The 13125-nt window shown below is 38.3% G+C and overlaps 1 protein-coding gene across 1 annotated transcript; it reads right to left on the reverse strand.

Moving 5' to 3' along the window:
• Positions 1-1474: 1474 nt before the first annotated feature.
• LOC118221156 (zinc-binding protein A33-like) lies at positions 1475-10695 on the reverse strand. Its single transcript, XM_035405956.1, has 6 exons — positions 10270-10695; positions 9279-9374; positions 8885-9115; positions 2713-2735; positions 2508-2626; positions 1475-2033 (listed from the first exon to the last, which is right to left on the reverse strand). Exons 1-6 carry the CDS (start codon positions 10675-10677, stop codon positions 1480-1482), a joined length of 1431 nt encoding a protein of 476 aa, XP_035261847.1. The 5' UTR covers positions 10678-10695; the 3' UTR covers positions 1475-1479.
• Positions 10696-13125: the final 2430 nt, after the last annotated feature.

Below are 13125 nucleotides of genomic sequence, written 5' to 3' on the forward strand. Positions count from 1 at the left end.
GTTATTGCCTTGTGTAAATGCAGTCATTGTGTAAAGTTACAGTCACTGACTTTTGTATGGATTCCTTTGTGTTATGTGTGTTAACTGTGAAATAACTAAACAAAAAATTAACTGCCAATAACTGACATTTTAAAGTCACCAGACATGTTAAAAAATAAGCATTCATTTGAACTGTGCAGATATGACCGTTTGAAGCTACAGAAAATCACTTAAGTTTGTTTGGAAGACCTTGCATGTGCATGTTGCTATATGCCAGTGTGCAACCCAATGATTAAAGGGATTTAATTAAACATATACACTATTGTTTAAAATGACTCTCGGTGGAATCCTTTACATTCTCTGACATAATATATTGAAAGAGAATACAATGAAAGGCACTGTATTGGCTTTCTGTTTGCAAATTCAATTTCAGCCATGTAAGATGCCTTCGGGACAGTTCTACACGCTTCAATTCACAAAAACACCTTTTTTTGCCTTGTACTCACGTTTGTACTCACGATGGTCTTGATAGTTGATTAGATAGTTGATTTCGAAAGTTCCACGAAGCAGGTTATTGCTTGTTTGTATGTATGAGTGTGCATGCGTTGCGTAGTGCAATGGCCAATAAACACTCAAACAAAAGGTTACGATGCATGCATCAAAATAAAGAAACGTATCAAAGGCAAATTAAGTTGTTCCTCAAATCAAAAATAGCCTCAATCAAAAGTAAAACACAATCAAATAATTCAGGATAGTATTTATTTCAATATATTAAATTCAAAGGCAGTGTGTTGAGCAATGCGAAGCGTTGTATAGCGGTAGAAAACTGTGTGTTGGCAGCGTCTTCTCAGCTCAACTGCACACCTGCTCTAATTACTGGCATCACAGCCCAACATCATTATTCAGGTAGCCACTAGGGGACACCATTTACATATTTACAATGACTCATAAGAGATTTGGCTCCAACAGGCACAATCACCTTTGTAATTATTTGTCAATGCCAATTATTTAATCATGGTTGAAGTTTGCAGGTAAGGCTACTTAAGGCCCAGATGTACATTAAATCCTGCAGCATTGTACTGACAGGGTGAATTGCAAAGTAAAATCTGAAAAGAAGACAGGAGGATGGATGGAATCAAACTAACGAACACTGACTATACTCACACATTCCAAGCTTCTACACTACCTTATAAACCCAGGAATGACTTAATCAAATATAAAGGTATTTGACTACACTACAGGTGCACATCTACTTTATGAGCAAAAATTATATGAAATCATTTTGTCCAATGATTTGGATCAAAACAAAACCCAGAAGATACTACCTGTATATGTACATTATCAAAAAATGATAAATCTCAACTAAATTATCAATGATGAAAAGAAAATTAAAATGAAAAAACTATAATCATTATAGAGGAACATAATAGTTATGGAGGAATATGGATTTCCTCTATAATACTCTTCCAGTACATGTAGTTTGCTCTTGAAAAAACACATTCAATGGGATGACATAACTGTTATAGAAACTTTCACTGGGCATATCTTCAGGGGTCCTTCATTCTTATCATTTTTCACACAGGGAGAGAAGTACGGGAACACTCTCTCAGTAAATGTGTCTGTAAAAGTGTAAATGAGTGACATGTCACTGGAGTCGAAGAAGGACACCTTCCCCCTGTCATAGTCCAACTGCACTCTGATGCTCTGGGGCTTCCTCTTCAGTCTGAGGTCAGTAACTCCAGCTGCTCTGTACTTATCACCATCCCTCAGCATTAAGACCCAGAATCCTCTCTTTGGGCTGCATGTTATATCTCCCTTCCTACTGATGGACTCTTTCACCACTCCTATAGTCCAATCAGATTTATTCCCCACCTTCACCTCCCAGCTGTGTTTCCCTGAGGTAAACCCCTCAGATCCCAGCACATTCACACAGAGTTTAAACCTCTCTGAATTGTCAGGACATTTGTGCTTTGTATCTGTGTCACTCACAGTGGTCAGATCATCAGAGAGCGAGAGAGAGGCACGTGCAGTATTGGGGTCCAGTATCACAGGAGCTGACATATCAAGAAAGAAAGATATTTGAAAGTTGAAAGAAAAGACACATTTCAAATACTCTATTCAGATCAGGTCACATACACAGTATATTGTATATAATAATTATGGATTCTATACTGTAGTTATAATGATTTATTCTTTAAATATAAAACATGCTTATATTATGAAAATGAATACATCAGTTAATATGTTTCATAGTAAATTCAATGCAGACAATTCATACAACTAATAAACCATATTATTAATGACATTTTATATATTATGTTAATTCTCTTTGCTTGTGTTCTGATATTAAATTGAGAGCAGTGTAGTGCAATCACAAGATCTTCCTAAACTTGGAGGAACTGAGACTGGCTGACTCTGTACTGTTTATCTTCAGCACCATTTCAGTATACAGCTTGTTTCTTCAGTTTTATGGGTTCATTAAGTGCTTGAAAAAAAACATGATTTCACCATCTGCCCCAGATACTCACTGTACTGCACCACCCCCAGCATCTTCCCCCAGACTCTGAACTTCAGGTTTCCCAGGTGTTTGGCCGCATCTATCAGAGCCCCTGAGAGCAGCTCTGGATCCTGCAGTGTGCACTGGGCTCTGTAATGACAAGCAGGAGTCACTCAGGCTTTGGGGTTTGAAGTGACTTAAGCAGACAAGATGAAATGAGGTGAGAGTCCACATACCTTTCCTTAATGCTCTTGTAGCTCTGAAAAACAAATCACAACAGCCTAAATGTGATAGAATGTACAGTATGCATGTATGAATGTATTCAGTAGAGACCATTATGAGAGACAGGTAACAATAAGTGAGAGACAGGAGCCGTGCTAATGACAGTGATGTAGATATTAACAGTGAACACACGTGAATGAAGGTACTGTAATGTACATGTAACTACCAAAATAAAGGGAAAAATGAGGCATATTGACATGGTTATGCCATCACGCCAGGTTAAGCTTTGGTGGGGTAGCATGCCCCATACCTATACAGCACCGAGAGTTTGGCACCTTTCAGGGTTCCTTACAGAAATAACCACAATGACGACGGACTCTCACTTCATGTCAACAGACAGAATTCTCAAACAACTTCACACGTCCACATAATAAAGCCTCTAACTTTGGGGATTTCAAGTTTTTTTTTTCTTCTTCTTCTTTTTCCTGCCAATTACAATATCACAAATGCTCCAGGCCCACAGAGAATATGCCTCCCCATTGGACATGTAGGTATATCAGCCAATAAAAACATTAGATACGCACTCAAATTGGACATATTTGGGATGGCAGGTATGCCATCCCGCCAAGTTACGCCTTGGCGGGGGCATGACCCATACCTATACAGCACCGAGAGTTTGGCACTTTCAGGGTTCCCCACAGAAATAACCACAACAGCCACAGACACTCAGCCCTTAAAAACATTAAATTCTATATATTCTCACCCCATTTAAACAGACAGAATTCATAAACAACTTCACATGTCCACACAATAAAGCCCCAAACTAAGGGGTCTTGCATTTTCTCCTTCTTCTTCTTCTCATTCTTCTTCTTCTTCTTTTCTTCTTATTTTTCCTGCCGTCCATCCCACTAACAACATGTCTCCCCATTGGACATTTTACCGACACTAGCCAAATCTTCACCTACACGACCCAATCAAAAACTAGCATACACACGCAAAATACCCATGCCTTCTTACTCTGAAACATTTCCACTTTAAACAGCTACTCTGCTATAGCCTAGTGGGCAAGGTTACAGTCTTGGGAACATGGGGTCCCAGGTTCAAGCCCAGCTACGAACACTTTTCTTTAACCTGCTTTTACCCTCACTAATAACTGTCTACTACTTCTCAATTATTGCTTTTGCACCATATCTACCTGCCGTTCACCGAACGTATACACTGCATTATGACGTACCGTCTGCACGTTCAGTTATTAACCGGCTACAATATTGCAAACCCATATGGATTCAACGGCCTGTGTTCTTTAAAACCACGGACAGGTTTGTTAATGATTTCAAGCGTAAGACTTGAAAGAATTGAAGAAATATTGGATAGCATTGCTTTGGAATACATCTTATTTCATTTCGGCGAGGCAAGATAGCCTATATTGTTTGTAGTACCGTAACTTGGCGTCATTTTGATATCAATACTTTTAATGGCAGGCCTGGATTTTGGCAGTCTGAATGAATGAGTTATAGACAGTGTAAGTCTTGTATTTGTGAGTGACTTGGCATTTTTGTACGTTGAAAACGTGTTTTTTATGAGATAGAAGTTTACACGTTTAAAAGAACAAAACTTTGCAGCCCACCAACTACTTCACTAGCATGAGAGTCTGGCCCCCGAGAACCAATCGCGTGGTCCCAGTTCGATTTTGGCTTCCATTTCTTTTTAATCGTGTGCTCGGCCCTGTGCATTTTTTTACCAATCATATCTCCCTGTCATTCTGGTCTATTTCTTACCAATCAGGACTTGTCATGCCTGTCCATTTCGTGCCAATCAAATGTGGCAATGCAGCTTTTAAACGCATCGCGGTAGAATCTAATGACCGTGACAGCATTCAAGAATGCCATGGAATATTGCCTGACTCTCAGGGTAAGAAATCAAATTAAATAGTTAAATGGTCAAGATGAAAATCTAGCTAACAGTCGTTTGATAGTAACAGAGACAAATTTTTTTCTGCTGTCTTTGAAAGTAATTATGCTGGTCTACGTTGCTAACATTATATTAATGTTGTTAAGCTAGCTAACGGAAATTTACCTGAAAGATCAGGTAATTTAAGCACATGATGTAATTCCGTTATTAGCTATCAATGTGTTACTTATTAATATGATGTTCTGTGGAGCAATGACATGTCATAGAAAATGTAGTTGCATAATATAGTAAATATAGACTGATAAAATTAAGTTCCTTCGGCTGACAGTGATTCCCTGTTGAGTTGAATATAAATGTCCGATCACCTGCTGCATCTGTCCCCACGACAATGACCTCACACATATCCTCCCTGCAGCCAACACTGAATTTAAGAACGGTAAATATATTGGCCTACCACCTTCTAATTTTCCTACTACTAATCTCTTTACTTTTTTTTACGATTACAACAAACTATTATACGGAAGAGGATTAGGGTCACATGTGAAATTTTTTTTTGAGTTCTGACTTTATTCTCAGAATTCTGACTTTATTCTTAGAATTCTGACTTTAATCTCAGAATTCTGACTTTATTCTCAGAATTCTGACTTTAATCTCAGAATTCTGACTTTAATGTCAGAACTCAAAAAAAAAAAATTGCACGTGGCCCTAATCCTCTACCGTACTATCATGCTTTATGTTTTATTTGGAATTATTATTTTGGTGCTTTTCTGTTTTGTTTTTTCCCCATATTCTCACGTCATTCTCTCCCAGTTTGTGGAAGCTTGATCTGGTGGAACATAAATTGCCAAACCTTAATTTGGCCAAGAAGTCTGCTTAGGTTTGTTGGAGCACACATTAATTAATAACATGGTTTTTTGTTAAATGCATTTTGGATCATATATTGATTAATTTATATTTAATAATTAAAGCCATTAAATCACATTAACTGCTGTCTTTTGCGTGATTGAATTTGTATGCCTTCTTACTCCTAGCACGTTTCCAGTCCACCTGGACTATTTTTCAACTGACAGTGCATTTATGTGTGCGTGCATGTCTTGCATTGGGCACCAATTATTAAAAAGCAAAAACAATGAGCTCTTAGCTAGCAGAACACAGATCATAGTCTATACAAATGTAGCATAAGCTAATTGTAGCATGAACTAGGCTAAATACACAAAATCATAAAAAAACAGTGACATGAAAGCACCGATAGAAATGTGATAAAGTATTGTATATTGTTGTAACATGAAAAAATAAATATTAATACATTTTTTTATACTCACTGGCCACTTCACTAGGTACACCTGCTTGTTAACGCCAATAGCTTACTCCTCGTAACAGTGAATCACGTGGCTGCAACTCAATGTATAAAGCATGCAGACATGGTGAAGAGGGTTAGTTTTCTTGTTTGACCAAAAATTGGAATGGGAAAGATGCGTGATCTAAGTGACTTTGACTGTGGTATTATCATTAGTGGCAGACACAGTGGTTCCAGCATCTCAGAAACAACTGCTCTCCTGGGATTTTTATGCACTTGTCTCTAGAGTTTACAGAGATAAACAAAAAACACCCAGTGAGCAGCAGATCTGTGGCAGAAAACACCTTGTTAATGAAAGACATCGGAGGAAAATGTGCAGACTCATTCAAGCTAACAGAAAGGCCACAACTGCTCAAATAACAACTTTTTTTACAACAGTGGTGTGTAGAAAGGCATCTCTGAATGCACAACAAACCTTGAAAAGGATGGGCATCTGTCAGATAAGAACAGGAAGATGAGACTACAGTGGGCATGTCATCACCAAAACTGGATGAGGGAAGACTGGAAATACGTTGCCCGGTCTGATGAATCTCACCTTCTGCTGCAACATGCAGATGGTAGGGCCCGATTTTGGCATAAACAGCAGGAATCTACAAATCCATCCTGCCTTGTATCAACAGTACAAGCTGCTGGTAGTGGTGTAATGGTGTGGGGAATGTTTCCTTGGCACAGATTAGGCCCCTTAATACCAATTGAGCATCATTTGAATGACAAATCATACCTAAGCATTGTTTCTGACCACGTGCATCCCTTTTTGGCCACAGTCTACCATCTTTCAAATGAATTCTTCTAGTAGGATAATTCACCATGTCACAATGCACAGAAGCTGGTTCCACAAACATGACACTGACTTCAGTTTACTCCAATGGCCTGCACTGTCAACAGATATCAATCCAATAGAGCACTTTTGGGATTAGGTGGAACCAGAGGTTTGCAGCATGAATCTGGCTGAATATCTGTAGAATCTATCGAGTCAGCATCAACCAAAATCCCCAAGGAATTTTTCCCATACCTCGTTTAATCGATCCTGCGAAGAATTTTGACAGCTCTGGAAGCTATTGGGGGTCTTACCCAGTACTAGCTAGGTATACCTAATAAAGTGGCCAGTAAGTGTAATTTAATGATATATATTTATAATATATGTTTTACAGACCTGGATAAAATACAAATACATATTTGTATTTGAAAATGTAGTTAAATACATATCTGAAGTATTTTCAAATACATTTACACATGAAATACTTTGTATTTGATTTATTTAAATTATTTTAATGGCAAACCAAATAATTTCCCAAATATTATTTTAAATATACATTCCTTTAAATAAATACTTTCCAGGGAAACTAAACACTTTTTTCAAATAGTATTCAGAGCCTTTTAAAAATACTATTAAAAATACAAATACAATTTTAAAATATTGTGAAATATTTCTGTGATAGACAACAGAAATGACTGAGCCAACAAGAATGTAGGCTTCATCCTACAGAGTTCTTTGTACAATCTTTGTGAGTGGCCCTCAATGTGATGTTAGTGAGTTATAATACTGAGAGCACTGCAGGGGAACTACTAGGGGCTAGAGGTTGAATTTGGATTATGGGCAAAGGTACCCTATGCTGGCAATTTTAAACAACCAATGCGCTGCCTCTAACAGACAGTAGCCTAAATGCCTGTACGTGTCTTTGCATGGGGGCAAACTCAGATTTCTTGATAAGCTACTTGCCAGTTTATTTGTACCCATGCAATCTTTTTAAAGTTAGTGGCCTGTTACTGTGTTCAACACCCATATGTACAGTTTTATTTTTTACATTTTGTAAGGTTAGACACTGATAAAATAGAATTCAGCCATGCATATTCGCTACCAATTAACAATGGAAATTGGTACAAATGGACTGGGGCCGTCAGCAGTCACTGGACACGTTCTCATCAAAATACTGTGCTCTAATTAGACAAAATACCATCCTCTAATAAGACAAAATGCTCATAGGTTCTCACATATCCAGTGCCTTTCAAGTCTTTCAACAGCTTGGTGTAATTGTGCATGTGGCATCACTGGCCTTATGTTGTGAAAGTATTTTCAAATAATTCCATTAAATCAAACACTTTGTGTTTGAAAATTCAGTATTTCAAATGTTTTTTTAAAGACATATTTGAAAGTAATTGCAAATGCATGCAGATGCTCCTTAAATGCATTTTCAAATACATTTTGTAATTTAAATACTCAGTATTTGTAAATGCTGAATTTCAAATAATTTCTAAATAAGTATTTAAAAGTAATTAAAATACTTTATATGTATATATATTTGACCCAGGTCTGATGCCTGCTGTCTACCCTTTTTCAAATGGATACTTCTTGTTGGATAATGCGCTATGTCACAAAGCACGCCATCTCAAGCTGGTTCCAAGGATTTGACTTCAGTTTACTCCAGTGGCCTGCATAGTCACCAGAACTCAGTCCAATAGAACACTTTTGGGATGAGGTGAAATGGGAGGTTTGCAGCACGAATGTGTGGCTGAAAAATCTGCTGGTGATGTTATTAAAGTGGCATTGGACCACAATAGTTAAGGAATGGTTCCCGTATTCTATTCAATCCATCCCAGGAATAATTTTGGCTGTTCTAGAGGGGTAAGGGGGTCGTACTCAGTACTAGAAAGGTATACCTAATAAAGTGGCCAGTGAGTGTAATTATATTATACATATTTTAATAATATATGTTCAATAATATAATAATGTGACATGCTGCTTGCTAGCAGTTTATTATCATCTTCCCCATTCTGCCGATGAAGCCTTGCTCCACAGACCCATTACTGAAAATGGTACTGGTGCTCTGTATCACAGTAACAGACTGTGCATCTCAATATACTGTAGCTGGGACTGGTCATCATAAATGCAGAGCTCAGTCAGTAAATCAAGATCCTACCTGTAAAATGGAGGTGTCTTCAGCATCCATGACCTTCTCTATAGCTGTGATTTTGTCTGTAAGGGTGGAGATGTGTCTTGTGATGTTTTCTATCTTCTCATTCATGATCCGACTCTTCTGCTCCTCTTCCTCCCTCAGTGCAGCTAGTCTGGCCTCCTCTTCCTCTCGTAGGAACTGGTGGAGCTTCTCAAACTCTGCCTTTATCTGCCTCTCTGTGTGCTGGGCTTGACTCTGCAATTCAAACACACTATTTAAAACCTGAATAGTGTTGCTATGTTTAATAATGTATGTGTGGCAGTCAGTGTGTTTGTTATTCCTATAAAACACAGCATAAACCAAAAATTATGTTTTTTTTTGGGATTTGTGTGTTGCTAAAAAGTACTGCTTTACTCACCCTGATGTGTTTTGCTGTTTTCTCACATTCTTGTTCAGCCTCAGTAAACCTCTTTAGTTTTTCTTGAATAAGACTAAGTGCAGGCTTGATTTCCTCCTGGAGTTAAATGAATCAGTTATTATTTACAGAAAGACACAAGTGGCGCAGCAGTACCCCTGCTGTAATGCAAGCAGAGGTCAGAAGTACATGGGAAATGTAGCGGAGAAAATAGTCCTGCTACAAGTAAAGACCAGTGGAACTTACTCATAGTGCATCATAACATTTTATGTTATGTGTTCTCAGTAAAATAAAAACAGTTACATTTTCCAGCGTGTTGGATATCACATACCAACTATTACTGGGTTGTACTTCATTGAACTTGTAGAATAGTGTAAGAAATGTTGAAGCATTTATAAACCAGTTTGACTTGTTGGTAGAAGATTTTCTCGTGTGTATACATAGCCCTTGTCTCTGCTGGTTATACAGTCATTGCGGATTTCTGTACTTCCTGGTTTTGTCCAAGCATATAACCAAATATTTAGTATACAATATATAACAGTAAATATATATAATATATACTTTATTTAGATCTTCACATTTATTAAATTAGAGTTTTGATAAATTTGTATGAGTCTTGGGTGATCTCTATTTGCGCTATTAGTACATCTGATGTGACACATCATTGCTATATATTTATAAAATTACTCTGTATATGTCAGTGCTTCCTGTTTGGATCCATATTCCTTATAAAAGGCCCCCAGGCACTGTCAATCAGGACTTTACCATGCCTACACTTCACTAATATTTAATTCTACTGAAAACATAACACACTTCAACATGCTTTGAGGCTTGAAAACAACACTTTCAGATACAGTGCCACTTCTTCCACTGAACGTATTTACAGACCTCATACCACAGCTGTTTGTCAAAACTGAATGTTTTACACTGAGACATTGTACTCAAATACAATTTAGCCTTGAGAATATGATAGATGACCTCTAAAATGGAATACCTTCAGCTCCAGTGCAGCCTCTTCCACTGGACAGACTGGGTGGTTTCTGTGTTTTTTTGAAGTCTGACAGACAACACAAAGAAGCTCTTTGTCATGTTCGCAGAAAAATAGAAGTTTCTCCCCATGAAGACTGCAGTGAGTGTCACTCCTGTCTGTAATTTCACTCTCGGTCTTCTGCTTTAAATAAGACTCCACAATGCTTCTTAAGGCCAGGCTTACAGGAGGATCCCCCACAGAGGCCTTTCTCCTGCAGATGGGACACTCTCGAGAGCCCTTCTCTTTCCAGTACTGCTGTATACACTCTCTACAGAAGCTGTGGCTACATTTCAGTACAACAGGCTCTTTAAAAATATCACAACATACAGAGCAACAGAGATCGTCCTCAGGAATCAAAGCTTTAGCTGCCATTTTACAGACTCGGTTTCTCAGTGTGATATTTTCACTTTTGGTTTTGCTGAACTTTGGACAGACCACACCTCATGTGATTAAAATCAGGTCAGGCTTGTTGCATTCAGTTATTTTCTTAATCTTGCAGGAGCTTCACAAACTTTGCCTTCACCTTAGTCTTTATGTGCCTGACACTGCCATCCAAACAAACAGTATTAAACGTGAATAATGTATCTCCTGTATATTTCAGTTAAGCTGAAATATTTTCCTAACTGATCAACTCACCCCAAAATATTTTCACTCTCCTGTTTAACTGCATTATGATTTTCTCCTTGAAGAAGATGAAATAGCCAGCACTTATAAAAACATTAAGTTTGAAAGGAATAACAGGAGAGAATTATGGAATTCGGAAGTAGTATTGGGATTGTGAAGTAATTTAGTAATTTAGTAATTTAGTCTCCAAGAATATCGCAGCAGTAAGCCGGGCATGCAGATTTTTCCTGTATAACATCCGCAGAATCCGCCCCTTTCTCACCACCTACTCAATCCAGCTCCTGGTCCAAGCAATGGTTCTATCCCGCCTGGACTACTGCAACTCTCTTCTGGCTGGACTACCGGCATCTGCCACCAGACCCCTGCAACTCATTCAGAATGCTGCAGCTCGTCTGGTCTTTAACCTCCCCAGACACTCCCACGTCACTCCCCTGCTCAATACCCTCCACTGGCTGCCTGTTATAGCTCGCATCAAATTTAAAACATTGGTCCTAGCATACCCGGCAGTCAAGGGATCAGCCCCAGCATACCTCCACAAGATATTCAAACCCTACATGCCAGCCAGATCCCTCCGTTCTGCTACCTCAGGACGCCTAGCACCTCCCCCTCTTCGCACCTGCACTTCCAGAACACGTCTCCTGTCTGTTCTGGCCCCACGATGGTGGAATGACCTCCCTGTGGAGGTCAGAACAGCTGAGACACTGACCCATTTCAAACGACGACTGAAGACTCACCTCTTCAGGCTGCACCTCTCCCCATCCCTCCCTACCCCCCTGTAAATGACTGTAAGCTTAGGGTTGTAACTAGGCAGCTGTTTCGTAGGTGACTTAGGTGCATTAACTGTCTTAACTACTGCTTGTATTTTTTCCATAGATTGCGTTGTTGTTGTTCTCGTTGTGTTAGTGTTAATCAGTTTAACCTTCAGGGTCCAAGTTGAACTATGCGGTTGTTCCCTGCACTTGGACCGGTACTTCTCTCTAGGGGTTTCGTCATACTTGTTCCTGGTTATGGTTATACACTTTGTTGTACGTCGCTCTGGATAAGAGCGTCTGCCAAATGCCTGTAATGTAATGTAATGTAATAGTAAATAACAGTTTGCTACATGGATAAAATAGCAGTAGGTGATGTCATACAAGATATATTTTGTCACAGTAAAGCACTGCATATTTTGTACAGTACAGTATTGCATTGTGGGGAAATTATCTGGAAGCTACAACACTAGAGTACTTCTACTATTAATTCAACAGGATTTATTTCACACTTATGAATTGTTACTGCATTACTGTGTACTTACCTGAGCATTTGTAGTACTTTTTCTTACTTTATTTGACTGTGTTTGTGCATTCTCACTTACATGCATTAACTGTGCATCTATGTGCTCCTCCTGTAAATATCCCTTAATTGTTGAGTCAATTATTTACATTGAGTATATTATTGTAGTTTGTACCCTACCCTACAATTTTCAAAGCATAATTCTTCATTATTGAATATCACATACTAAAAACAATTAGCTTAATTCTACCAGACTTATTTTGAGAAAACTGAGTCACATTTAAAACACTATGGACATTACAATATGGTGTGTATTTGGTGCAGTGAATCAGAAATACTGTAGAAAACATGCATCAAATAAAGTATGCATACATATAAAATATAATGTATAAATGCATACATACTATTTATTTTTTTAAAGAATTAGTCACGTTCTACAGCATTCAAAATGCCATAAGAAAAAAAAAAATCAATATCTCTTGCCAGCTCTGTGACAAGTTATTAGCTGTAAGTATGTCAGTATTTCATTTTGTGGATATCATATAAACACACAGTAAGGACAACTCACATATTTAGGCTATATATATATATATGAATGAGTGTGCAAAGTAATTATTTTTAGTTTGGCGCTGAATGCATCTGCTTTAGGTACGTCTGTACATTCACAGAGGTGCACTAACCTATCCAACAGGGATCATGATACATATCCCCTACTTAAATGGGAGAGATTTGAAAACCGCCCAGTACCTACAAGCAGATCCAAACGACAGGTGGAAGCTGGGATGAGCTGTGGGTGAGCACAATTCTTTTAAGCTGTAGCAAGCGTAGCGTGCAAAAAGCAGCGCAGGAAATGAGCAGCACCTGAAACATCTGACTGTTTAAAAAAGGCACTCTATTAATGATGTGTGCTTGTGATAGGTTGAG

Source organism: Anguilla anguilla, chromosome 2 (genome assembly GCF_013347855.1).
Source record: "Anguilla anguilla isolate fAngAng1 chromosome 2, fAngAng1.pri, whole genome shotgun sequence".
Lineage (NCBI taxonomy): Eukaryota > Metazoa > Chordata > Actinopteri > Anguilliformes > Anguillidae > Anguilla > Anguilla anguilla.

Excerpts from the sequence above, each read along its gene's own strand:
- LOC118221156 (XM_035405956.1), bottom strand. The coding sequence starts at position 10,677 with ATGGCAGCTAAAGCTTTGATTCCTGAGGACGATCTCTGTTGCTCTGTA. Across the intron at positions 9,375-10,269 it reads AGGCTGCACTGGAGCTGAAG|GAGGAAATCAAGCCTGCACT; the intron begins GTATTCCATTTT and ends ATTTAACTCCAG. Across the intron at positions 2,736-8,884 it reads AAGACACCTCCATTTTACAG|AGCTACAAGAGCATTAAGGA; the intron begins GTAGGATCTTGA and ends TTTGTTTTTCAG.